The sequence below is a fragment of the Chlorocebus sabaeus genome, chromosome 3 (assembly GCF_047675955.1).
Source record: "Chlorocebus sabaeus isolate Y175 chromosome 3, mChlSab1.0.hap1, whole genome shotgun sequence".
Classification (NCBI taxonomy): Eukaryota; Metazoa; Chordata; class Mammalia; order Primates; family Cercopithecidae; genus Chlorocebus; species Chlorocebus sabaeus.
Genome location: NC_132906.1, coordinates 37902262 through 37930123, shown reverse-complemented (window position 1 = coordinate 37930123; position 27862 = coordinate 37902262). Strand labels below are relative to the sequence as shown.

General features: G+C 38.5%; 1 protein-coding gene across 2 annotated transcripts in view; it reads left to right on the top strand.

The window, feature by feature from the left end:
- The window catches only part of DIAPH3 (diaphanous related formin 3), a 506525-nt gene extending 487027 nt beyond the window's left edge, over positions 1-19498 (top strand). For both annotated transcript variants that reach the window (XM_073014378.1, XM_073014377.1), the window contains one exon: positions 18236-19498. In XM_073014378.1, the coding sequence (XP_072870479.1) occupies positions 18236-18498 (263 nt within the window). In that variant the 3' untranslated portion in view covers positions 18499-19498. The remainder of the gene's footprint in view (positions 1-18235) is intronic.
- Positions 19499-27862: the final 8364 nt, after the last annotated feature.

Here is a 27862-nt window from a genome sequence, read left to right as displayed (position 1 = left end):
GAGATGAAGAGCATTGTTCCAAGATATAAAAAGTAAATGATGGAGCCAAGAAGAAACCTTTGCAATTTTTCCTTTTATATATAAACTAACCCCATAATACAACACCCTCTGATCTAAGCTGTCACAAATGTACAGTTTGCAGCTAACCAGATGAGCCGGGGAAAATTGTTTTGGTTCTCTTTCATGTAAATCCATAGAACAAACAAATCAATAAGCGTACAGCTTGATAAACAAAAAGGTTTTTCCGTGGCAGAAAGCTCAGGCAGTAAGCTCCAAATCTGTGGAAACAACAGATGCTTCCCAACCTTGCTTCCCACAAATGGGTTTTTAATTTGCCTGAGATATTCAGAGTTCTTTTCAGAAGGCCCAGAAGAAAGCGACAGCAGCAAACCAAGAACATTGTCAGAGTCTCACAGGTAACAGCTGGCCCCTTGGCCTTGTTTTTCCCCCGCCCCCTGCAGGATGGGAATATTAACAACTTCACTGAGTATGTCAGAATTCACAGGAGAAATGTTATTCAAGTTCCTCCTCATGTCTGGCACACACGCAGGCACATTATGTAAGTGGTAGCATTACCATCATCACCATTTGGATTAAGACCTACTTTCAGACTGACTGTGAAGAGAATGGGAAACTGGAATACTAATCTCTTAGGAGAGGCCCAGGTGGAATGATGAATTCATTTTATTCTCCCTTTTTAGTATAGCATTGACAACAAGGAGAGTAAAAAGAGGTTAACCTCAGTGAAAGAACGTTAGAGGAAGCCACCATTTTTATTGACATCTGGGACAGACGTGTCTCAAACTCAGACTTCTGTTTATAAATCCATTTCCTTTTTCATATGTTGCTCTTCAGATTCTTCCCAATGCACCCTTTATAAACTGTTCCAGATTTGATCACTTCATGCCTGCATTTCTATGTAGCTTCCTTTTTATTTCCTGCCTCTTGTCTTTCAATGAGTCCCCTAAACATCCTAGTTCGTTTGTTCGGATTAGAAGATTTCCTCTAATTAGTGTCTAGTACCTTCACATGGCTTATGTTCCCTTCATTCATCATCTACTGCTACAGATGATACCCCACCCCCAGCTCTGTGTATTTTCTTTTGGAATCTAACACAACCACAGGACTTAAATGTTTGTATTTAGTATTTAAGACAAAATGGACCCTAATTTTGCTAAAAGTCGTAACAGATTCCAGATTCAATACTGCTTTGAAAAAAAATGAGAGGTTTGACTCACTACTCAATACAATCCAAGCTGTGTTCTTACTGTTTCTACTTGTTACATAGGGAAGGTAATACGCAAATCTCTGTTAATATAGCTATATGAATGTGGTTAGATTGTAGGCTTCCTGAAGGCAGGGACTGTGTCTGTTTATTCTCTGCTATATTCCTGAAACGTGAAACAGCATGGCCCACTGTTCATACTTTTGACTAAATGAAAGAAAGCATATTCTTTATCTTGTGTTTTGCAGTACACCAAAGAATTATGAAACATTGTCCTCTTGAATGTAGGATCTTATGATGAAATTGACACATCTGCATTAAAGTACTGCTTTTAACATAAAGAATGGGAAGTACATAGACTCTACTTCGAATAGTTTTTGGTTTTATCACTAGACTTGAGTATGTGGCAGGGGCACAAAAAACTACAACACCAGGCTAACTAGGATACAAAACGGAGAGAAATACAAGTTGGCATCTCTATGTTTTGGAAAATCAGGAGGTCATATTTGATTGAGATTTGAGGGATCAAAGATTATTATAGACAATGATTCAGACTAGGGAATAGAGTATTCCCTATTATATAGAGTGTTTATGCAGTGTTATATACAGAGTTTAATGCAGTATTTTATATAGAGTTTGCTGCATAAGTACAGCTAAAAAATTTAAAGGCATTTTAAGAAATTATACTATTTCCTAATAGAAGAATAGTGTCCTAAAGCATAGATTGCTAGTGAGAGAAAACTATGTGTTAAAACTTTAACCTTTAAAATAGATTGAAGCCAGGCATGGAGGCTCACACCTGTAATCCCAGCTACTCAGAAGGATGAGGGGGGAGAATCACTTGAGCCCAGGATTTTGAGGCTACAGTTAGCTATAATGGTGCCACTGTACCCCAACCTGGGTGACAGACAAGACCCTGTCAATAAATAATTATTAAATAAATAATAGAGCCAGATTTTTGTGGTTAGTTCATTTTTGTTAAAAAAAAAACAAAACAACTGGAAAATAATTTTATGACTCTAGACCCTTCGTATAAATTGGGTAGTATTTGTTTAAATGTGAGAATTTATGTATAACAACATCAAAATAACTACATTCTAATATTTTCTAATGTACTAGTGAACCTGGGCCATAGATTTTGCTGCTTTTGTAAGTAGATATACATCAAAGGTAAGTATGGACAGTACTCTGTACCATATAAGCAGAAAACCTGGAAATTAATATTCCTGGTTCTCTTTAGAGAGCTAACTAGATTTTTAGGATATTTCTCTGAAGCAATATCAGTAAAAATGAAGTGTCTCATAGTTTCTTTTTGGTTTGTTGTACTGATATATAAATAGTTCCTGCTTCTTTTACAGCATTTATAGTTTAAAAATGTTATTAAAGTGCTATAGTTTGGAGCCAGGAGCTGAATTGGATTACTTGAGCTTGAATCAGCTCCACCCTAACTTGCCTCTTAACTGGGACAGGTTTCTTAATCCCACAAAGCCTCCTTCCTCATTGTGAATTGGAGAGTATAAAAATTATACTTTCTAAGGCTATATAATGATTTTTGTAAAGCAGCTTGTGCAAACCTGGCACTTAATAAGTGCTGTAACATACTAGTATTGTTGTTATAATGAGTCTTGTAACACATAGCCTGAAATGGGGGGGGAAAAAAACCTTAAAACAGTTATTTTCTTAATAAGTTGGGGAGAAAGTGAACATAATTTTATTATAACTAAATTTGAGTTCCTTATTTGTGGATTGTGTTATAGTGGAAAATTTTACTATTTTTTAAATCTTTGTTTTTGAGAGAGGCTCTCACTCTGTTGCCCAGACTGGACTGCAGTGGTGCAGTCATGGCTCACTGCAGCCTCAACCTCCCAGACTTGAGTGATCCTCCCACCTCAGCCTTCCAAGTAGCTAGGACTACAGGTGTGTGCCACCATGCCCTGGCTAATTATTTCTCTTAATTTTTTGTAGAGATGGAGTCTTACTATGTTGCCCAGGCTGATCTTCAAGTCCTGGGCTCAAGCAATCCTACCATCTCTGCCTCCCAAAGAAAGGGTTGGGATTACAGGCATGAGCCACTGAGCCCGGCATTTTATTGTTTTTTTAACAAAGTATTTGTGATATGTCACTTAATAAACCTCATTGGAAAGATAAGGAATAACACCCCCCATTATAATAATCTTTAATAAGTAAAGCTATAACTGTGTACAATAAGGTTTGTAAAAACCAGGAGAAAATAAGCAAGAGACTACATTAGATAAATAAAATTATTCAGATTGGAGAGTTCGTAAAAGTTGTACTACCAAATGGGTTTGGTAAAACTACAGAGCACATTGCTTCCGTGTTCTACTCCAGAGAGCGGTCTTTTCATATCATGAGATTCCATTAATTGCAAAGGTTTCTAGATTCCATTATTGCGATGTTTTCCTTCCTCTTCCAAATAAAATGAAAGCCAATAGAGAAAAGTAGTACCATTGCAAAATCTAAGACCTTTAGAAATAGAATAATTAATTAGTAAACATATTATTATTATTATACCATAATAGTTTTAAATGAGTGTACTGTGTTCTATATTTTTTAAGTCAACGAAAGTTACACAGGGTACTACAACGCCCCATCAAATTTAATGATTGGTGACAGGTGTAGATGTCTGACCTCTAGTGGCTATAGCTTATAGCTGCATTTTTGTTGATTGAGTTAAAAAAAAAAAAAAAAAAGACTAAGGAAATAAGTCTTCTTAGATCCTAATAATAGAATTCTACAAGTAAGTGTACGATTAGTGTCCCTGAAGTTCTGCTGGTCTAATTGTTGGGGTACTACCTCAAGGAACAGAGGTCAAAACCAACTTCGTTAATCTATGAGTTTAAATGCTTGCAATGTGTTAGCAGATCCTGCCCTGAGGCCCAGCAGCCAAGCAATCTCTACAGCTTTTTTTTAATAGACATTGTAAAGTTCATAACAAGCTCTCAATGTTGATATTCAACAACATGTCACAGGCTTGCATGAAATATTTTTAAAATCCTGATAGGATACCTATGTATGACAATGTATGTTTTTATTAGATATCTATATGAATAATATATCTTTCCTAATGTGTAGGTATGTGTTTCTCAAATATTTGGGGGTTTAAATTTACAGCATTACTGTTCCTCATATACTCCACCATGTTTTTGAGACAACCCTTCTGAGTTCAGGGTGCTGCTTATGACCAAGAAACCAAACGGAATTGACCAACAATTTGAGGACATAAACCTGATTATTTTGAACCATTGAACTTATAGATGCTACATTTACTATGATGCCCCAAATTGAAAGAAAGTAGAAAAATTTGTATTCAGAGTTGCAAAATAAAAAAGAGAACATTCTGCCATGCGATAGTAACATATTTGTCTTTAACATAAACCATACCGTAATACTTGATGTAATTTATTCTTTTTGTGCATTGTGTCTCCACTGAGAATTCTTATTTCTCTCAGTAACTTAATGAATTGCCAAGTAGTTATGGCCAATATGGGTCTCCAATATTTTTTTAAATTTCAAATACCATATGGATTATAAAGTTCCACATACTTTAAGGCTTCTATGCTAACACTTGTAGCTTGTTTAAGAGGATGTTTGTGAAATGGAACAACTAACAGTTACTGTATCTTGTCCTCCTTGTCCATTTACCTGCCGTCAGCACCTTCTTTAGCTTACCAAGGGTACTGTACTCTAATTTCTTTCTTTTCTGCCCTCTGTATGGTACATTTCTAGTCTTTGTGTTTTGTGTTACCATAGAGACAGGAGGTGCTCCAAAGCCCAAAACCCCGAGAAAGCAGACTGGAAGCAGGTCTTTGAGGAAACAGTCCCTGTGGACAAGAGAAGCCTGAGGCAAGAATCTACGGCAGTAAACGGGAAGAGGGGGATTGTGTGGCCCAATCTGATTGTGTGTCCACAGTCTCAGAAAGCACAAGCTCTGCCAATGCTGTGTTAAAAATGAGTTGTTTACTGAAATCAATTTTACAGAGACCTCAGTGCAGCCTGGGATTTCATAGGAATCAAACTTGGTGTTTTATTTGCAAAAAAATAACTGAAGTGACATTGACCTATTCCTTTTACTATTTTCCTCATTAAAAGGGAGCAGCTTCTGAGAAAGGTCCTCTTTGACTGACTTATTTTGCTGATCAAAAATCTCACCTTTAAAATAAAGGTTCATATTCTTCGACTCGGCAAAAACCATCAGAATTGAACTTGCCGTTTGAGTGCAGGAGACTCTACAACCAGCACCCAAATCATTGATCCAAATATGCTAGTTATAGAAATAAGTAGTTTCTATTTATCCTAAGTTGTCATGTAGTCATGTACTCCCTTCATATTTTAGATAACTTACAGCTTTTAAACGTTTCTCTGTATTTAATGAATTGTTATGTTTCCTACTATGTTAACTCACGTCATACTTTTTAATATTTTTATTTAGGAGGAGGCTTCTGAAAGATTTAAAAATAATATAGATTTTTGTTTCTCTTGTCTTTTTCTTAGAGACGTGATGTGAGGTCCTGTAGGGGAAGTGGGAAGAAGAGAAAAATGAAAAATTTAACAACAAAATAATGTGAAATAGAATTTAAACGAACAGATGTTTTCTGAATTACCTTTAAAACCAATTTCTTTTTTGGAATGGGAAAAGATCCATGCTCACGGTGTTTGCTGGACATTTTTTCACAGATCTAGCAGTCTAAGCAGGGAAGACTTCAGAGAAATTCAGAGAACATCAATATTTCTTCCTAGGTTATCTGCACAAAATTGTCCTTTGAAGGAAGAAGGCCACTTGTCTGTAAATCTGTAAATAGAAATAAGGATGAGTAGGGCTCTCTCACTTTCCTCAAACTGACAGTAGGAGGCAGTAGTGTACTAGCCTGAGTACTCTTTTAAGGGTAATGTCTATGACTCATGCCAGATTTCTCTTTTTCACTCATTTTCTAGAAATACATGAAACTAAAATCTTAGAAATCATTTCAGATTTCATAATGAAGCTTGGTACCGTCAATCTAGTACAAGATAATGCTGCTATGCTATGAATAGAACAATAAAAAGAGGCCAGTCTATCAGTTTCTCATAGTGGCAACACTTGAACCTAACCCCCACATAGGTCTTGATCCAATATGAATAGGAGAATAGCATGGAATAAAGGTCAATCTCATTTTGAAAGGAAGGAGAATTAGATTTAATAAATTAGATCCTCCTAATTTTCATTTATTTACTAAAACATGTACAGAACTAGTAAGTAAAAGTAGAAGAGTCTCTGAACGGTAACCCAGTCTCCCCATGCCTAGATGGCTGGATAAACAGATGCCAAAACATAGACGGTAGCAACAGTAGGCTTGTCATTATTAGCATTCAAATTTTGTGAGTATATTTTTAATCTTTAGCCTTTGTCTATTTTGCCATTCACAGAAGCTACCTAAATCAAAATTACCTAGAAATGTATAACTGCTCCTTCCTCTTTATATGAAACAAAATCACAATGAAGTGCTAAATATTGGAACAATTCATTTTCACTTGATTGTTTATAATATATACATATTCAACTCAAAATAATGTATAGGTAATAGCACTGTGAAAAACTCCAGGTTCTAGATCTGTGCTGTCTAATATGGTAGACAATAGCCAAGTGTGGCTCCCTTGTTTTTTTTGTTTTTTTTTTTTTCTTGAGATGGAGTCTCGCTCTGTCACCCAGGCTGGAGTGCAGTGGCGCAATCTCGGCTCACTGCAAGCTCCGCCTCCCGGGTTCACGCCATTCTCCTGCCTCAGCCTCCCAAGTAGCTGGGACTACAGGCACCAGCCACCACACCCGGCTAATTTTTTTTGTATTTTTTTTTTCAGTAGAGACGGGGTTTCACCATGTTAGCTAGGATGGTCTCGATCTCCTGACCTCATGATCCACCCTCCTCAGCCTCCCAAAGTGCTGGGATTTCAGGCCTGAGCCACCGCGCCTGGCCCAGGTGTGGCTCTTAAGCTCCTGAAATGTAGCTGGTCTGGATAGAGATCTGCTATAAGTATGAAATACACATTTGATTGTGAAGACTTAGTACAAAAAAATGCCAAAGATATCATTAATATATTTTTGCTATATCTATGTCAAAGTGAGAATATTTGACATTGGGTTAAATACAACACATTATTAAAACTAATTTCACCTGATTTTTTTTCAATGTTTAATGTGGCTTCTAGACATTTTTACCTTGCATGTATAGCCCATTTTTGTCATTCTCATTAAATTTCTATTGGACAGTTCCATTCTAGACTCAATGTGGAGTCCTCAAGGGACCCAAAAGCATAAAAAATGTACAATAAACCAAAAATGATATGTCATCAGCTGTATCTGGGTAGTATTACCCCAAAGTGTTTTGTTTTTTTTTTTTTTTAAGGTTTAGTTTAAAACATTAAGTGAAACAAAATGATAAAATCATGCCATGCTTAGGTTTAGTCACTCAATAAATAAATTATCAAGCCCTTGTTATGAGATAGGCACTGTGCTAGGGCTTGGGAATACACCAGTGAATAAAACAAAGATACCTGCCTTCATGGAGCTTATGTTCTAGCAAGTTAGGTCACAGTTAGATGGATATGAATTAGATTTCTTACTACTTGAACATATGTTTAGACATGGCTAATGTAGTATATATGTAGTAATAGGCCAGAGAGAAGTAAAGGAACATTTCTTTTCTTTTTTTTTTTTTTTGAGACAGAGTTTCGCTCTTCTTGCCCAGGCTAGAGTGCAATAGCACTATCTCGGCTCGCTGCAACCTCCACCTCCCAGGTTCAAGCAATTCTCCTGCCTCAGCCACCCGAGTAGCTGGGATTACAGGCATGCACTACCACGCCCAGCTAATCTTGTATTTTTAGTAGAGACAGGGTTTCTCCATATTAAGGCTGGTCTCGAACTCATGACCTCAGGTGATCCGCCCACCTTGGCCTCCCAAAGTGCTAGAATTACAGGCATGAGCCACCATGCCCAGCCGTAAAGGAACGTTTCTATGTATATAGTCATACATAAAATTATTTTATTATAAAATGGTTATAAACACAAATGTATCCCAGGATTGAATTTTCTAATGAATAAAAACATTATTTTAAGCAGATTCTTATTAAATGCATACCAAAAATCAACCTGAAGTATTAAGTCTACATGGAAATTTTTTAAGAGTCTATGAACATATAATCGTATTGTTTTACAGTACTGGACACCCTAATTGGCTTCAGGTTTTCCCCAGAATTTTGAATTACTAAGCGAATATTGTTTTGCATGTTCATTATAGAAATGACAGGATCTTAAATGTTTCAAAAACTTCGCACCTAGGATGGTGGGCTACACCCTCATTAAATTAACTAATAAACTGATTTAACCATAATTTCAACTCATGATCACTGAAGGAACAGTTGAAGAAACTATAGCTGTTTGGCTTGGAGAAGAAAAGATTGAGAAAATATAGTATCTGAAGAGCTGGTGGGTGGAAGAGGAATTGGATTTAATACAGCTCTAATGGAAGACATCAACAGAGCCAGTGACTAAGATTTCAGAGAAACAAACACTGGATAAATCTAAGGTAAAACATGTAATTATTAGAGCTGACCAAAGGTAGAATATATTGCCTGATGAGATTGTGAGGCAATGACTCAAGGTCTTCAAACTGAGGCGATAGGATGCTAACTAAATGTAATTCAAGCATTGGCTAGGTGGTTCCACCAAGTAACAAGGGGTCTTTCCATTTGATTCTACTTTGCATGACTCTGCGAATCAAAATGAAATGAAACAGAAATAGCATAAGTTATTCAGAAGAAATACCTGTACATTCAAAATGTCTAATAAATGTTGAAGAAGTATAAGAAATAAAGGAATACACTTAAAAGCACACTATGTGATGAGACTTAGAAATGGCTTCAGAAATATGTTCTAGTCCTAAAGCATTTTAAAATAGTTAGCTAGTTAGTTTCTAACACAGCTCCCAAGTTATTAGCACTCGGAATCAACCTCTCCCCAGCCTCCTCATCCTGGGGAAGTGTTCTTTCCATTTCACAGCATGTCTGTTTGCCATGGCCTAATCATGTGTCCCTGAAGCCATGAGGGCCAATGATCTGGACTCAATTTGCCAGAGGCAAATAGCAAAGCCTATGTGGCCTTGGCAGTTCATGGACTTCTCTAAACCTCAATTTCCTTATCTATAAAATGGGCTTGTTGATACCTGCACTTTGGGATTGTTGTAAAAGTTTTAAAATAGCATGTACAGCGCAGGCACAGTGGCTCACACCTGTAATTCCAGCACTTTGGGAAACTGAGGCAGGAGACTCACTTGGGACTAGGAGTTCTAGGTGAACATAGCAAGACCCCGCCTCAATTTTTAAACTTTTTAAGTTGCCAGACATGGTGATGCTTGCCTGTACCCCTAGCTACTCCGAAGGCCAAGACAGGAGGATACCTTGAGCCCATGAGTTCAAGGCTACAAGGAGCCATCATGGCACCACGGCACTCCAGCCTAAGCAAGCGACAGAGCCAGACCCTGTCTCTAAAAACAAAACAAAAAAAGATAGCATGTAAAAGGTTTATCAGGTATGTCATATGTGTTTAATAAGTATACTGTCAAACCATACCCCTGTATTATTTCTCTTCCGTCTCCCTCATGAACCACCAGATCAACTGACGAAATTACTTCCGACCTGGCATCTATTAGCTGACAAGCCACTACATACTTTAGAAATATTTATTTAATATCTGCCAAGCCACCTCCAGGTGACCACAAGTGTATAGTAGTCTGAGACAGCTGTCAATAACTGAGAGCATGACTGATAAACAGATGCTATGGTTGGTTTCAGTCTGTTAGAATGAAGAGCATGAAAGCATGGTTTGAGAATGTGTTATTTGAAGTAGTAGTAGGGCATATGTAGGAATGTTTAGGGAGGCCATGGTGGATACAGTATTGGAGCTCTGTTGTCAGGGCTGGAAATGCAGATATGAGTCTTCTTCCTAGAGGAAATGATTGAAGCTGTGAGATCTTGATGGAGAGAAGGTAGAAAGGGCAGAAAAGTGGGCCAAGGATGTAACTGTGAGAAATGGCCACATTGAGAGTTATGATTGTTTGGTAGAGGTTGGGAAGGTAGAACAAATTACCAAAAAAAGATTTAAAATGAATCATCAAAAAGTAGAAGAGCAAGCACAGTCAAGGGCCATATCATGATAGAGCACATTAACCAGGAGTCTGAGGACTTAGTTTTATCTCTGGCTCTGCCTGAAAGTTATCTCTGCTTTCTCAATTTTATGTCAAACAAGGTAAATATACCCATATTACCTATCTCACAGGGCTGTTATAAGAATCACATAAGTGGATATACAGGGAAAGTGTTTGCAAACTATAGAATAACCATATATAAAGATAATATGATCATATCTATATTATTCCATAATAATGTTCAAAGTCACAAATAACATCTACATTGACTTCTAACACCAGCTACATGAAGTTAAGCCAGATTTCACAGGTAACAGTCCTCTAAAAGATTGCCTTCACTTCAGTACCAGCTGCAGATTTGAGGGTCCCTAGGTTATCCTCACTTTGATCACTTGACTACAAATTCAGTGCTTCCTACTACCCTCTCAAATTCAATAATCTGCTAGAATGACAGAATTCAGGAAAGTACTATACTTACTGTTACAGCTTTATTATAGCAAAAGAATACAAATCAGAAGTAGCCAAAGGAGAGACACATGAAGCCCCTATTGTCCTCAGAGATGCATCACCCTCCCTGCACATTGATGTGTAAGGATGCACAGGGGATTACCAACCAAAAAACTCACCTGAATATCAGTGTCTTGAGTTTGCACTGAGGCTTTGTTACTTAGGCACAATTAGTTGAATCATCACCCACATGATTGAGCTGAAGCTCCTGTACCCATCTCCTGCACAGAAATCAGGCTGATAATCATTTGGCTCAAAACCCCAACCCTCTAATCACATGATTGGTCTTTCTGACTTGGGTAACCCCCATCCTGAGTCATTCATTACTATAAACTATCTAGGGGCCCAACATGATTTAAAAATTCCAAGGCTTTAGAGGCCACTTCCCAGGGACTGGGACAAAGACCAGCTGAATTCTTTATTACACACATTCCAAAACATTGCAAATGTAAGAGGAAAAAGAGGCATGAGTAAATGCAATTGAGTTTAGGAATTTTGATGCTTTGGGTAATATTGTAAGAAGCAATTTCAATGGACAGGTATGGAGGGAAGCCAAATTAGAATTGCTAAGAATCGAGGGGAGAGATGAAAAAGAAGAAAGCAGATATGGAGAAAAGTATCCAACTCAGGTAGCATATTACAAATCAGGAAGATAAGCAGTCAAACAGAAGAGTTTACTTTACTGTTCTCCTAAAAGGCTGAACCTATCCTGGGTGTCGTGTGCACAGAGCCTGTGTCATCTTGAACTTCCTTCTAGCCCTACACTCAATTAGAAAAACTCAGCATAGAAAACTGTGAAATGGCAGTGCTGTCTTTGAATTTTATTTAAAGGATAGTGATACAGAACAAGAATGAATAGAAGTTTACATATGAGTTTCTGCAAAGAATGTTCTTCATCAATTGTCTCCTCTATTCAAAGATATCATTATCTTCTGCTTTGCCTACTGTGTTTAGGTAGGGAGAGTATTGTTTTGTTTAGTTGTTTGTTTTTACTTAATTGGTTTTAATAAGTGTTTCTGGCACCCCTAAAAGATTTTAACTATATGCAAAATAACCTTTTGCTCTTTGAATTACTTTTATATATTTTCAATACATAAGATAAACAGCAAAATGAAAGCAAGGAAAGACAATTATTTATAGCATCAGTAAATCAACAGTAAGGAAAACCACAGGGATATGGGCTGCTGGCGGCCACCACTAACTTCCGTTACTGCATAGATTAAAAACATATATTTGTCACACACTTTACTATCATGTAGACCCAGTGGTGCTTTAAAATTGTATTTATGGGTGATTCTTTTTCCTTCACCAAAGTAAAGCCATTGCTGGGGTGAAACAAAACAGCTACTTAGTAGGTCAAAGTAATAGTTAGAAGCAAAAGGTAAAGAATTGTGAGGAGAGACCAAATTTCAGGAACACAGAATAGATGCAGTCAATTTATAGACACCAGAGTTCTACATTCTTCTTCCTGTCAAAGCTGCCACAGACTCACCATTGACCACAAAAGACAGGAGCTCAATTTTATATTTCATCTGAGAGTTGGCACTCCAAAGAAGCCAGTGCCCATTAGAACCACAATGTGAGGGGGGATCAATACTGACTTAAAAGGAATAATGCCTCTTTCTGAACCATAACTGATATTTCCTGCAGCAGAGAAGTCTTCCCCAAGGGCCATCTGCCAGGGTCTTAGTTAGCCTTACCTTCTTAGCTCAAGAAGCATAACAACTATTGGTTGAAATATTTCCTCATTTAGATGCCAAGTTGCATATATTCATATATATATGAAAAAATATATATATATATAATTTTTTTGTCAGCAACTTTCCTAGTTTCCTGTGTCTTTTGTGTTTCTCGAGAAACAGTGGAAATGTTAGCACAGGATGATTGAGTTTTTTTAAGCTTTCTTTGTCATCCAAATCTATGCTCTGCCAAAGGTCATGTGGGACCCAACACTAGATATAGCTTAAGGCCTTTATTCTCATTTTTAAGTCCAGTGGGTATCAGTATTTAAGAGGCATTCAACTCTCCAACAACGTTCAACTTTTAGTTCTGTTTCAAAGAAAAACCTGTGGTGGTCTATAGATTTAATTCTTATAGTAAGAATCCTATGAAGAATTGCATTGAAATGAGTAAGTATTCCTATCTTAAAGGAAAATAGCATGTATTCTCATCGTGTTTATTTCCACAGAAACACAAATACAAGATGTGTGGATTGCATTTTCATAGTGAATTGGTACTAAGAATAGCAGCTGGTTCTTTGCCTATCAGTACTACAATCAACAGTGGCCCTGAATATTGGCAGTAGTCCTAGATATATTGTACATAGAGATCAATTGTAGTATCTTAAACAGAAAAAAAAAAAAAAAAAAAGGCCTATGATTCAATTTGTAAAATAATAAAAGAAACTCCTCGCCTTGAAGAATTAATCATCCCACTTTGCCTTAATATTTTTAGTTTCCATTTAAAAGTGTGTATGGTGAAGGTTTGAGTTGAAAAAAAGAAATGCTTGTCTTTTTATTGATACCCCAGCCTTACCATTCATTGAGTCCATATGTCCTAGGTATCATCTTGCATTTGTAACTAACTTCATATGAGAAGAATGGGCCCACCTGCCTCAAATTACAATTTATTTATGCTTCTGAGCACCTAGATCGAGTATAGATTTTTCTCCAACTTACAGGGTTGTGGGATCACTCTGTTGTTTGCACATCAACCATTTAGAAACAGCACATGTTTTTGCATGGAATTTAGGTCTCCAGCCCACACAAAGCTACCAACAACAAACTTCTAAAATAATGGTAATAACAGAAGACACCTGGCCTTGACACATTATAATAAGATTTCTGTGTAAAAGTGAATTTCTGGGGTCAGCGGGCACAGTGGCTCACACCTGTAATCCCAGCACTTTGTGAGGCTGAGGCGGGTAGATAGCTTATCCCCAGCCTGGCAACAAAGCCAGGCTTAAACAAAGTGAACTTCCAACTTGAGCACTTCCTCTTCCTGCACTATCTCTAATTATAGTGGGATAGGCAACCTTCTGTCCAGCTTCGTTTACCTGCTTTGCAGTTTAAGATCTGACTTGCTCAGTTCTACAGTTTTGGTCTCCCATGGCTGGAGACAAAGCAAAAAGAAGGTGAGGACCAGAATGGGGGCTGTTGGGGTGCTGAGAGCGAATGTGAGGGCTGGGAGTGAAGAGTTGCTAACTAGGAATTTCTAACAAAGCTATAAACATCCTTTAAAAAACTCTTGTGCACTTTTCTATTTCTTCAGTGGTCTTAGGAATGGCCTGTCCTTTTTATACTGTTTTGTCTGTTGCTTCTCATGAAACATTCCTCACCTGAAACCACAGAGGAGATAAATACCATCGTAGTTTTTCTCTTATCATTTTGTCCCTAAAGCAAGCCCACAGCTATTTTGAGTTTTCTCAGAAGGATAGAAATGGTTTTGCCTGCCTTGGCCTGTCCAATATTATTTACCTAAGTCTCCAAAGAAGTTCAAAGACCAAACACTAAAAGAAAAACTCAGGCAATGCTTGGATCTGGTATAGATCAAGGAGTACTAAGACATTCAAATAGATATGCAGTCCTTGTTTTTGGCAGCATGCAGTTCATTAGCGACCTTGACAAGAACTGTTTGAGAAGAGTAAAGGGTCAAAAGCATGATTGGAGTGGGTTCAAGAGAAAAATAGGGAGAGAGAAATTGAGAGAGTAAGTATGGACAATTCTTTCAAGGTATTTTGCTATAAAGGGAGCCAAGAATTTAGATAGCTGGAGCAGGATGTGGAGACAAATAGAGATCCCCCCCACCTCCTAAATTTATGATTATTAGAGCTTCTCTGCTGAGGGGAATGAGCACCTGGAGAAAGAAACCTTTACAATGCAGCAGAGAGAGGGCAAAGCAGCCAGAGGGATGTCCTTGAATAGACAAGCAAAAATCACATCCATCACTCACCTTGAGGGCTGTCCTCAGAGGGGAGCTTGGAAGGTTGATTCATCCTAAGAGGAGGGGCAGATGTAAGTGTGTACAGTAGGCAGATAATAGGTGTTGGGGAAGAGGTGAGACACGTGCAGGGGCTCCTTCTGATCGCCTCTATGAATGAGTTAAATGAGAAAGAGGGAGGACGTGTTGGAAGTTTGGAAGAGTGGGGAAGGTGTGAAATAGTTGTCCAGGAGAATGGAAGAGTGAATGGACTAGGGAATTGTAGTGGGTTAAAGGTCGTGCTTTTGAAGTTCATAGTCATGAATCTAAGTGAGACCAGGAAAGAAATGGAGGATGTGTGTGACCTTGCACATACTGTGTTAAGGTAGTTTACATGGGTGTACTATCTGCTTTACAAAACTGTTGCGAGAATTCAGTGTGTCAGAAGGCATTTTGAAGTATAAGTACAGGACACCATTATTATGAAACTTAGCTTTGAATTACTTAGCACTTTCCTTTGACAAAAAGGTTTTCGGATTTCTTGAAGACAGCCTCGGTATCTCTAGAGACAGCATTTGGCATCAACCACTGATTTACTCAGTAACTAAGTCTAAGCAAATGACTTAACCTTCTTTCGCTTTTACCCCTCAATCTATATGCTGAGGGTGGTAATGTTTGAAGTTCAACAAATGCTTTATATATAAAAGTACTATATAAATACAGGCTATTCATAAGATGGTATGTGTGTATGAGTTTTGTGTGTATGTGTGTTTGTGCGTGTGTGCATGTATATATATATATATAAAGTTGTAATAATTTGCCTACCAAGTTCAGTATTTCTCTGAAGGAAAACCACTGACTTTAAAAATTCTGATTATAAACTTTCCTTCTTGCTTTCATTCAAGAAAGAAATTAATGGCATTACTATTCAAACTAATGCTTATCTTGTGTCATAGATTGTGGAAATAATTTCTTTACCCAACACATATTTATTGAGCACCTACTGTGCACCAGCGACATTGTAGGCACTAAAGCTATAGCAATATTTAAAACAATGTTTCTACTTTCTTGGAGTGCATATATGCGCACGCACATACACACATACACATTTCATATTCCAGACCCATATTTTGGCTAATTTAATTTCTTTGCCATTAGACATTTAACTAGAGTTGTCCAATAGCAGAATAAACTGGTTTGTTGGAGATACCATCATGATGGAGTGGTTTGCAAGAAATCAAATAAGCAAAGATAGGAACATTTTGGGGAAGGAGCAGTAAGCTGGCCAACATTCTACATTTAGCTACAAATGCAGTTTTCAAGCATTCTTTGGGACAGAAGTGTGGGTGCTAGAAAAGAAAAGGATGTGGTCATAGGAACTGCAGGAATACCACATCTACTGTGCTCTTTCCAGCAAACACAATATGTACATTATAAGCTACAGAGCATACACTCCTTTAAGAGAAAATCACTGCTCTATTAGATTTTGATTTTTGAGTAACAATTGCCCACCTGATATAGAAGGTGAAAGAAAAAGTGTATTTATTTTCTTCCAGCAGCTAAAAGGTGATCATACTTCTAAAATTTGTTGAGATTGTCCAAGAAAGTGTGTAAAATCCTCATCCATCACTGGAAGCCCCCGGTCAGGAAATGACAGTGCAGTAAATATCTTCAGCAGCCACCTTTTAATGTACAAGCTGTTTTCAGTTGGAATTTTCAGCACTCACATAAAACACACTGTCATGAGTGACTGCTTGTGCTCCAAAGTCATTACTATTGGGACAATGGAACATCTCTCAGAGAATAACCAAAAAACTTTAAATGTCATGTCAGGTTTGTTGAAGCCATTTTCAAGTCCCGTTCAAGGTTACATGAATATTGAGGTTGTCTGTTTTTTATAAGTCACCATTATCATCACTTACCAATAAAAGGATGTATGTGTATATGTATATATGTACATGCATATATGTATAGATGTGTATATACTTGACAATTACATATAACATTCTGGTTTGCTAGGAAGTTTTATTTGTTTGCTTGCCAAGTTCATTATTTCTTTTTTTTTTTTCTTTTTTGAGACGGAGTTTCACTCTTGTTCTCTCGTTGCCCAGGCTGGAGTATAATGACACGATCTTGGCTCACCACAACCTCCACCTCCCAGGTTCAAGTGATTCTCCTGCCTCAGCCTCTCGAGTAGCTGGTATTACAGGCATGCGCCACCACGTCCAGCTAATTTTGTATTTTTAGTAGAGATGGGGTTTCTCCATGTTGGTCAGGCTGGTCTTGAACTCCTGATCTAAAGGTGATCCACCTGCCTTGGCCTCCCAAAGTGATGGGATTACAGGTGTGAGCCACTGCGCCTAGCCAAGTTCATTATTTCTTTAAAGGAAAATAATTGACTTTTTAAATTCTTTTTTTTTTTTTAGACGGAGTCTCACTCTGTGGCCCAAGCTGGAGTGCAGTGGCGCGATCTTGGCTCACTGCGAGCTCCACCTCCTGGGTTCATGCCAGTATCCTGTATCAGCCTCCTGAGTAGCTGGGACTATAAGTGCCTGCCACCATGCCTGGATAATTTTTTTTGTATTTTTAGTTAGAGATGGGGTTTCACCGTGTTAGCCAGGATGGTCTCGATTTCCTGACCTTGTGATCCACCCATCTCGGCCTCCCAAAATGCTGGGATTACAGGCGTGAGCCACCACACCTGACCCTTAAATTCTTAATAGAAACTTTTCTTCTTGATTTCTTTCAAAAAGGAAATTAATCTCATTATTGTTCAAGCTAATGTTTATCTTGTGTCACAGAGTGTGGAAATTATTTATCCAACAAATATTTATTGAGGACCTAGTTTGCACCAGGGCCATTTTAGGCCCTAAAGTTACAGCAGTAGTTAAAATAATGTCCCTACTGTCTTGGAGCACACATTCTAGTAAGACAGACAATGGACAAGTGAGCAAATATATGATGTGTCCAGCCATCATCAGTCCTGTGAAGGAAAACATGACAGGGAAGGATAGAGCATTGCAAAGGGCAAATGCTATTTTGGATGGGTGGCTAGAGAAGGCCTCTCTTTTTAGGTAGTGTTTGAACAGAGACCTGAAAGAATATGGGACCAGGCCCTGATAATAACCACGTGACAGGCATGTCAAGCATAAAGGAAGAAGGAAATGGGCATTAGTGCTAATGAAATGGTTGGCTGTTATATTTTAGTTTATTCTTAAAACCCTGTGTGATTACTTTAAACCTGTCTTACTCTGTTAAATGTTTCTTTGTTCAGTCTATGTAAGAAGACTACTTATTTATTGAGAATAATTACTTTAAATGTGTTTTATAATGTGCACAGTCCTTGGTTTTCATGGTGATAAGTTTTATGTTTCTTTTTTCCTTACTGTAGAAAATCAGAAAGTGCAGTTGACAGAAGGGTCACGTTCACACTACAATATCAATTGCAACTCAACAAGGACTCCAGTCGCCAAGGAGCTTAATTATAATCTAGACACTCATACGTCTACCGGGAGGATCAAGGCAGTTGAGAAGAAGGAAGCCTGTAATGTAGAAAGCAACAGAAAAAAGGAAACAGAACTTCTTGGCTCTTTTTCTAAAAATGAATCAGTTCCCGAAGTTGAAGCCCTGCTGGCAAGATTACGAGCTTTATAAGTTAAACTGGTTTAAAAAAAATGATTAAGCCAAATATAAAGCCATGCTCTAAACTATAACACTTGAAAAAATTGCTTTTATGTAAGTGACTTTATATAGTTTTAAATTATGACATATATTAGAAAAATAAAGCTAAATATATGATTGCAATGCTTTTTCTGTGTACTGGAGGTTTTGGTTTATTCAAGATTGTAATGGGCTTTAATGCTTTTTTTTTTTTTTTGTCTCCTGGTATTCCTCTGTTCTATATTTGGTGGTTAAATTATACATATTGCTTTAGAGAGCAGGTAGGTGGCCATGTGTTCAGCAGTGTGTCCTTAAGAAAATACCATCTTTCTAAGCCACTGGAATTTTTACTTTACTATTTTTAATCCATTAACGGATGTCAGGTCATCAACCTCAAGTCTTTACATATCCATGTATATTCCACATATATTGTTTATATAGGCCCAGGTTTCTCCCTAATTGGGATCTATATACTACCAGCACAACATCAAAAACATGTAATTGAATACATTAGGGCTATATATGTAAGGAAATGACTGGTGACCTCATTATCATCATTGTTGAATTTGTGTTAAGTAGACCCTCTAGGGGACCATAAAGCAATACAGCACATAACAAAAAAAGATGCAATAAGAACATATGCACTCTCTTTGCCAAATGCATGTGCTTTTGTGTAACGTGGATATAAACAGTATTGCAGTGCTGCCGAAACTCTTGGTCTTAGCTAAGAGAGTATTTTCCCCTTGTAATTATGACTCTGAGATAAAATTGCCATTTTGAAATTTCCAAAGTAACAACATTTTTTTATTTTATGAATAAACTTGGAATTGCAATTTCTCTGATCTGACAATCAATAACTTTAACAAAGATCTAAATAAGTGTGTCAAGGAAAGTTTTCCTATGCAAATGTAATATTACCTCATTTGGGCATCATTGCTCTGTTAATTCTATATCAAAGAAAATAAACTTGCTACTTGCACTAAATGAAAAAAAATGCTTTCTTTTGTCTCTTTTTTTGAAAACATATTCTGTGGATAAGCTGGGAATAGCCTGTGCTATGCAGTCTGTCTAAGCATCTATTTTGCTTTATTACATGTAATAAGTAAGTGACTGTTCTTTTACCTTCAGTTAAAAAGCAGTTATATGGAACTAGTCAGGCAAGGTCTATTGCTTTTTATTTCCTTAAGTTGCCACCTCCTTTCAGCTCCAAGTTAATAAAGTTAATTAATTAGAACTATGAACCAGGCCCTGTTTATAGACATTGGAGAATAGAGTATTCTCTATAGCCCGTGTAGGAGTAAACGTGAAGCTGTATGTATTGCTAAAGTCTGCATTTTGCCCTCCAGTTGCAATTCCTGTTTTTCTGAAAACAAACCTTAAAAATCAAGAAAGGTGAAGGACATTTACACATTTAAGCTGACAGCACCCCTAACAGCAAGGCAGGATTGTTTTGTTTAGGAAAGAATTTAAATGAAAGAACTCTATCAGTTCTTAATGTGATTTTGCAGACTTGGGTTTTTCAGAAAGAAAACTTAAATTCAACTGGATAGTTTGGACACACCAGGAAGCAGGTAAACATTCTGGAAACTTAGGACCAGGGAGCAGCCACAGGGAAGAAGAAGCTTGGCAAGTAAAGGAAAGTAAAGATGACAGAGACTCCCGGGGCAGAGGAAGGCAGGAAAGTCCAGTAAAGGAGCAGTCAAGCTCCAGAGCATCTGTCTGCAGGGGCTGAGGACAACTTTCAAGCAAGAGGGCCAGGAGCCCAAGGCTAGCAGAGTATCAGAAGCAGCTGGCCACCCACAGGTGAGCAGCCAACACTCCCTCTCCCTTGATGACAGCAGCTGGCTCCAAAAGGGACCATAGCTATGGAAAGGAAACCTCTAAACCACTGATAAAGGTGAGTACCAACTCAAGGAACAGATCATTTGGAGTTACTTTACTTGGTAGATGCTCCTTCAGCAATGGGCTAGAGGTATGATTAGGGTTTTTAAATGCATAATATTTCCTTAGCCAAACCATAGCAATGACATTAAATTTGAGGGCAGGCATTAAGGTACAAGTTTATTTTTTTGAATAAGCAGTTTCTTCATTTGAATGAGCCAGTATGATTTTTTTTTTTTTTTTTTTTTTGAGATGGAGTCTGTCGCCCAGGCTGGAGTGCAGTGGTGCCATCTCTGCTCACTGCAAGCTCCACCTCCTGGGTTCACACCATTCTCCTCCCTCAGCCTCCCGAGCATCTGGGACTACAGGCGCCTGCCGCCACATCCAGCTAATTTTTTTGTATTTTTAGTAGAGATGGGGTTTCACCTTGTTAGCCAGAATGGTCTCAATCTCCTAACCTTGTGTTCTGCCCGCCTCAGCCTCCCAAAGTGCTGGGATTACAGACATGAGCCACCGTGCCCGGCCAATGATTAATTTTATGTGTCAACTTGACTGGGCCAAAGGATGCTCCAAACAAGCAGTACGGCTTTATTTCTGGGTGTACCTGTAAGGGTGTTTCTGGAAGAGATGTGCATTTGCATCCATAGACTGAATAAAGAAGATAGCCCTACCACTGTAGGTGGGCATCATCCAGTCTCCTGAGGGCCAGAATAGAACAGAAAGTAGAGGAAGGGCAACTTTGCACACTCTACTTGAGTTGGGATATCATCTCCTGCCCTTGCTCATCGGCCTTCCTGGTTCTTGGACCTTTGAACTCAGACTAGGATTTACATCACGGGCTTTTCTGCTTCTCAGGCCTTTGCGCCTGGACTGGCATTACACCTTCAGCTGGCAGGTGGCAGATGGTGGGACATCTCAGCTTCCAAAATCACCTGGTCCAATCCCTCATAATAAACCTTGTGCTCTCCTTCTTCTCGCTCTTTATTTTGACTGTCTCTCTTTCTCTAAGTTGTGTGTGTGTGTGTGTGTGTGTGTGTGTGTGTGTGTGTGTGTGTGTGTCTTGACAAGGATGTTCCATCCAGGCCAGTGACAAACCCCATGATATGGTTTGGCTGTGTCCCCACCCAAATCTCATCTTGAATTGTAGCTCCCATAATTCCCATGTGTCATGGGAGGGACCTGGTGGGAGGTCTTTCCCATGCTGTTCTCGTGATAGTGAATAAGTCTCATGAGATCTGATGGTTTATAAAGGGGAGTTCCCCTGCACAAGCTCTCTCTTGCCTGTCGCCATGTAAGACATCCCTTGCTCTTCTGCCATGATTGTGAGGCCATGTGGAACTGTGAGTCCATTAAACCTCTTTCCTTTATAAATTACCCAGTTTTGGTTATATCTTTATTAACAGCATGAGAACAGAGTAATAAACCCCTGATCCCAGAAAGATGATTGTGCCCTTTCTCATGTTAGTATAGAGAATTTGGCTAGAACACAGACAACTGGGTGGTCATTGTGTTGTCCTAGATCAATGACCCACTGCTAACAAGTTTTCCCCAACAAATATTTAAAGTAACTTAAAAATAATGGAAGTAATCTCATTACATGAGCTTGTATCTCTTTTATTATTAACCTATTTGCATATTTAAACAAAATATATCAAAGACACCTAGTTTTTATATGTGGAAGTGGGTATTTCAATAATTCATATCAAAATTTTCTGGTAAATCTAAAAAACACAATTTACAACAAGTTGCTCCAAAAGTCTTTTAATTGTTAACATACTATTTATTCAAAAACAAGAACTATTAATGACATTAAACTACTAGTTTACCCATAAGTGATCATTTCCTGGGTGATTCATTTTTATTTTAAAATATGATAATCTGAAATAGATCTGCATTTAGCTAGAAACTAAATTATTTAGGCTATAACATACATTTGTGCTAGATTTCCTCTGATTAATTAAGCTTTCTTTGATATGTAAACACATGTAGACTGGAAATATTTTTGGTGATAAGCTGTGTGGCAAACTTGTAGGGACTGTGTGACTTTTGGAAAGTAATAGGTCCGAATATGTAAACTGCTAGTTTGATTGAAAACCAAAAAAGTGACATGTACTTTCTTTGCCTTTCATATAAATTATTTAAAATGTTGAAATGTAAGAATTATAGCTGGCAGTGACCTGGTAATCATTTTTGTCTGGTGAATTCTTAAATGGTAACCAGGCATGAGTGTTCTTAAAATATGTCCTAGGGCCCTATTGTTCAATCGTTTTGCCGAAGAGCTGCTGTTTAGCAAAACACGTGGAGTTCCCAAAGACCCACAGAGACCGGATAGTATTTCAGAACTGAATCCAGATCTTCCATAAAATGAAAATAATGGAACCTTGATCCATGAAAGTTCATTATTCCTAAGCAGACCTTTGCCTTTTAAATTGGATCTAAGAAGAAGGTTAAAGCTAGAATGGGGGATAGGGCTTGAAGTAGAACAAAATGTCCTCTAATTAGGATTCAACTATAGAGGCCTCTTTGTCTCCTATTCGGCTAGTTATATTTGAGTGTCGTATTTTACTTCAACAATAGGCTCCCTTTAGGCATCTCCAAGAAGGAAGAATTTAAAAGGAACCTTGGTTTCTTTCAGAAAACCTCTAAAATGATAGATGTTATTCTTCTATCCATTTTGAAACCCCACCATTGGACAAAAAGTGTTTTAAAAGCTCCAGATATTGCCTTCTTGCAATTGATATTATCAACATTCACCGTGTTCCTATGGATCTACATTATTATAGATTTCTTATTTGAAATCTAATTGTTGAAAAGGCATTCTAATGACAGAATTGGAAACCAAATATCTGGATTATCTCTTCAGGACAAATTACTCATTTTCATTTACAACAGCTTTTTAAAGTATTTTAGTAAGTTTCTGTTGTGTTACTTAGCTACTTTTTAACAGTATTTAAAGATTAAGATTTTCTATTTTTATCTTGACATTTTTATCTCATGTTATATTTGGACTATAACCTCATTAGCAAAAATTTATTTTTTCTCCTTATTTTCTAACTCAGGGTTACTAGCATTTATTTTAAAGATGAATGTCCAATCAGAATCTATCTAATCTTAATATTTTATGTATAATCTGAGTTTGTGTGATTGAAGGTCAAACATAAGGCCTATTATAGGAGGCTATAATAAAATAATTAGATTAAACAGATTAAAACAAATGTTCTGGTTTCTTGAGAGTGGGACTTAGTCTTCAGATATGTATATTCCAGTGGAGTTCTACCTAAAGTATCTGCTTTCTCACAGACATGACTGGTTCTGGTGGAGAATATTCATCTATGCATCAAAAAAATAGAAGATTGACTATAAATATTTAATGTGTATCTAATTTAATACACTTAATAGCCATAAAGGCAAATATAGTTAGGTGCAGATATTAGTATATAGAAATGTCTATTTACATATTTGGTAATTATTTCCTTTCAAGGCTTAATCTGTGTGAAGTATTCTCTATTAAAAGACTACAAAATTAGGCAACAAAAGCTTAGACTTCATAACTAAAGTACCCAATTCATCAGGGATGAAATCAAAATCAATTTTGATTTTAAAATGGGATATTTCTTTCCTTCCCTTATTTCAGGCACAAACACATGGCTCTTTCTATGCAAAACCAACTAGGTGCCTAATAAAAGCAAACAGGTATCTCTCCAGCCTGAAGAAAATGACATTTTCTCTGGAGGGCCTCATCTTGAAACCTTTCCTTTCCTTAATGACCTAACGAGAGCCATTCTGATGAGTGTAAGAGCCATGACTGACATTCCACACCTGTGGCCTACCCAGGCATAAGAGTCCAATTTGACTGTGATCATAAATAAAATCTTGTAGTACTGTTATAGGATGTTTGGCAAGGACAAGAATTAAGGCACCTTTACAACTCCCCAAGGAATCTGGTGATATTTCTAACATGATCTCACACATCATTCTGTCCAGCCTGACCTTCCTTGTGTCACCTTCCTGAGTTATAGCTTGTATCCGTTACCCTCTCCTCCTTCCACAGCCTCTCCCCAAAATAAAGAATTGCTGACCGGAAGAAAACAAATCTTTTTTTTTTTTTTTTTTTAAATCTTTATAAGGACGTTGGTTAAAATGTTCTGGAAATCATGCCATACATTTTCTGCAAAATATTTACTGCCTCCCTTAGATTAAATGTTGTATCTCCCATTATGAAATGAATACTGAAGGTCTCTTCGAGATTAAGGTACCTCATCAAGAAGTGTCCAGCCTCATCCCTTAATAACTTCTGGGGCCTGGGATCTTAGAGGAAACATTGTCTATTCACCAAGTCCACCAATTCGCCACCCAGCTTCTCAGGGATTAGTTCCTTTATGCTGGCAGTCAATGGGGAAAGCTGCCTCTCAGGCACTTCCTTGTGAATCCACCTGGAAAAGGAGGTTTTTTTTGATATTGTAATAGCTTTTCTCATACTCTCTAGAGATGCTTAACAACTTCTGTCTGATTAGCCAAAGAAAGCACACTTATATAAGAAGAACAGGCACACTTCAAGGACACTATTAAGCATGAGGATGTTAGAAGCACACGGGGATGGCAAGCCTGCAGAGACCAAATGCCCTGTTCACAGAGAGTCACTCAGGGTGACCGTTCTCTAGGCCTGGCCCAGATACAGCACAAGGAAGGCAAAGTTAGATTTTGATCAGCTCCCGTCTTCCTGAGAAGCTACACCTTTGCTACTCTTATGGCTTCTCTTTCTCTGTTAACTGAGCCTCCTTTCTGTTCTTTAGGTGGATGGTAACAGCAAAATGTTACCCTTCCAAGGGAATATTTGCATTTTAACTTACATCTGACCTATAAGGGTTAAAAGTCTACTAATGGAGAATTGGGAAGCAACAAACCAAGGCAACCTATGCTCACTTATTTAACTGAGCCCTGAATCGCACCTACCTCTTGGCGTTCTTTCGGTCCGGATATCCTTGTTACCACCACCCTGGGCTTCAAAGGAAGTTACTTCCCCTTAATGATGAGGCCAAAGCACAGACAAAAGTTCCTCCATTCTTTGTGGAGTTGAGACAAGATGGGTCTTTCAAAAAGCTTGCTCTGAGTGGAGAAGTGGAGAGTTAGAAAAAGGCAGCAAGAAATAGATATCCAAGCTAACAGACAACAGTTTTCATCCTCCACAGCTACCACGTGCCTCTCATTTTGAGAAAAAGCCATTGAGTGTGTCCTCTGATAGGACAGCAGATAATGAAGGGGACCAAGGTTCATTCCTGAGGAACAATGCAGCCACCTTTCATCTTCAGGTATCTTGCAGAATAACAACCATCGATTCAGTCCTAGAATTATATCCCACACACCTAGGAGGATTGCATGGGCATTTTGGCCTTTCCTAAACCTCAGAAACGAGACAAGAGGCCTTACCTGAACTGTACAGTGTTGTCAGCTCTACTAGAGTGAGTTGGACCTTGGGTTTGATGTGGACATGTGGTTCCTTTGCTATAAGCTGCATAATGCTAAACAGCAACTGCCTTCAGAAGTCACACTCACCAACTGGCTGACAGGTGCACTGACTGGAGGGTGCGGGTGAGGACAGAGACCATGCACACATATGGAGAGTGAAGAGAAGGGCAGAATAAGAAGCATGAGTTAAGAGGAGTTTGCTGAAGGGGACATGAAGCAGGAGTCCTCGGCAGTGAGGGCTGGATGCTATACACATCACAAGTTCAGAGGGAGGCAGGACTCAAAGAAGACAGGAGAGCTGCCGGCAAATCCTTCAGGAACTCACATGGAGAAGATAATGAACTGACTTTCTGTGTCTCCAGAGGACAGAGCTAAAGCCAACAGATAAAAATAGAGTATAGTGTGTATGCGAAAGCATTTTAACTGTAGAGCTGCCCAATGATGACAGAGGCTGCTCTCCAGTTATAAAGTCATTGAGTCTTAGAATTTGAGCAAGTTCTTAGAAGGAACATTGGATGTCATCTCGTTGGAACCCCTTGGTCTTCTCCTGAGGGGGGAGTGACCTGCCCCAGCTGGAGCGCCTGTCTCCTGGCTCTTCCCACTCCCTCCTTCATCACACAGCCTCTCAACAAGCTACCTCAGCAAGCAGAGGCTAGTCTCGGTTTGGTTGGGAGATAATAAAGGAATCTATTACTCAGGGAGGAGGCTGGCATATATGAGCTCTGAAGGACTTTATCTTGCTTGGAATCAGTGTTCTGTGATTTTATGGAATCATAAGTGGGCACCCTAGCCTTGGGGCTTATCACCTTCCTCATGCCATCACATATTCCGTTTGCTTATCTCCTTGAGGGACATAATAACTGTCTTGGTTTATTCATGTGCCTGCACCAGGTCCTGTAAAATAAATCAGCACTGCCCTCGAAAGGAGTGGTCTGTACAGGCAAAAAGCCTAGTGGGAAGGAGCACCTGCCAAGGACCTGGGCTGCCACACTGCTCAGTCTGAGCGGTAAAGCAGCTCACTCCCAGCATGCGGAAATGCAGTGAGGAATCCAACCACTCACTGATGCAGCTTGTGCACTCACACGCCAGGCACTGTTCTAAACATGTTATGCATATTATCTTACTTTATGTATATTACAACCTTATGGGAAGAAATTGCTATTGGGGCTGCATTTTAACAATGAGGAAACTCATGTGTAAAGAAGTTAAGTAACTAACCCATGGTCACACAGCTAGTACGAAGCGAACAGGGTAAAAATGTCAGCGTTCCCAAACTCTAGACTCTGTGATCTTAGAACATCACTGTTTCCCTGCCCTTCTCTGAACTGCCCCATGGAACAACACTGGCAGTTAGCACTGAACACGCTGCCTCTGCCATGCCTTGCACGCAGTTGTGCGGCTGCCCTTGTGGACAACTCTCCCTTCAGCTTCATTGTTCCAGAGTGCTAGGAATCTTCAGAAAACCTATGTACCAAAGACGACAACGGAGAAATTTCTCATTTGAGTTTCTGTCATCTCTGTTTATCTTTTAGTGTAGTGTTGTGAGATAATCACATATATAAACTTAAGGTAAGTTTAAACGTGAATGTTTGCTGCCAGAGTTGTTCAAACTACCATCAGCTGACAGGAATTCTGGGTCCTCTGAGAGTGGCGCCCTCCCGTGCACTGCTCCCCCAGGAGTGCTGCTTCTGCACAGACGAACAGCTGGTCAGACCCTTTGCGTTTGGAAGACTTGGAGATTTCTGCGAGTCTGGTTTGTACAGGACGTGAGTGCTTCCCAAACCGTTAGCCTCTCTGCAAAGTACCAATGCTCATCATTTTTTGCTTCCTTTTTCCTTTTCTTCCTTTTTTTTTCTGAATTTAGGGAGAAATAGAAGCACAATACATAAATAGAAACTTTCACAAGCCTGGTTTTTTGCCAAAACAATCACTTTGTTTAAGATAGGCCTTTTAATAGTATCTAAAAAATAGAGTACTTTCAAGTGGGGTTTTTAAAATTCCAAATGTGTGA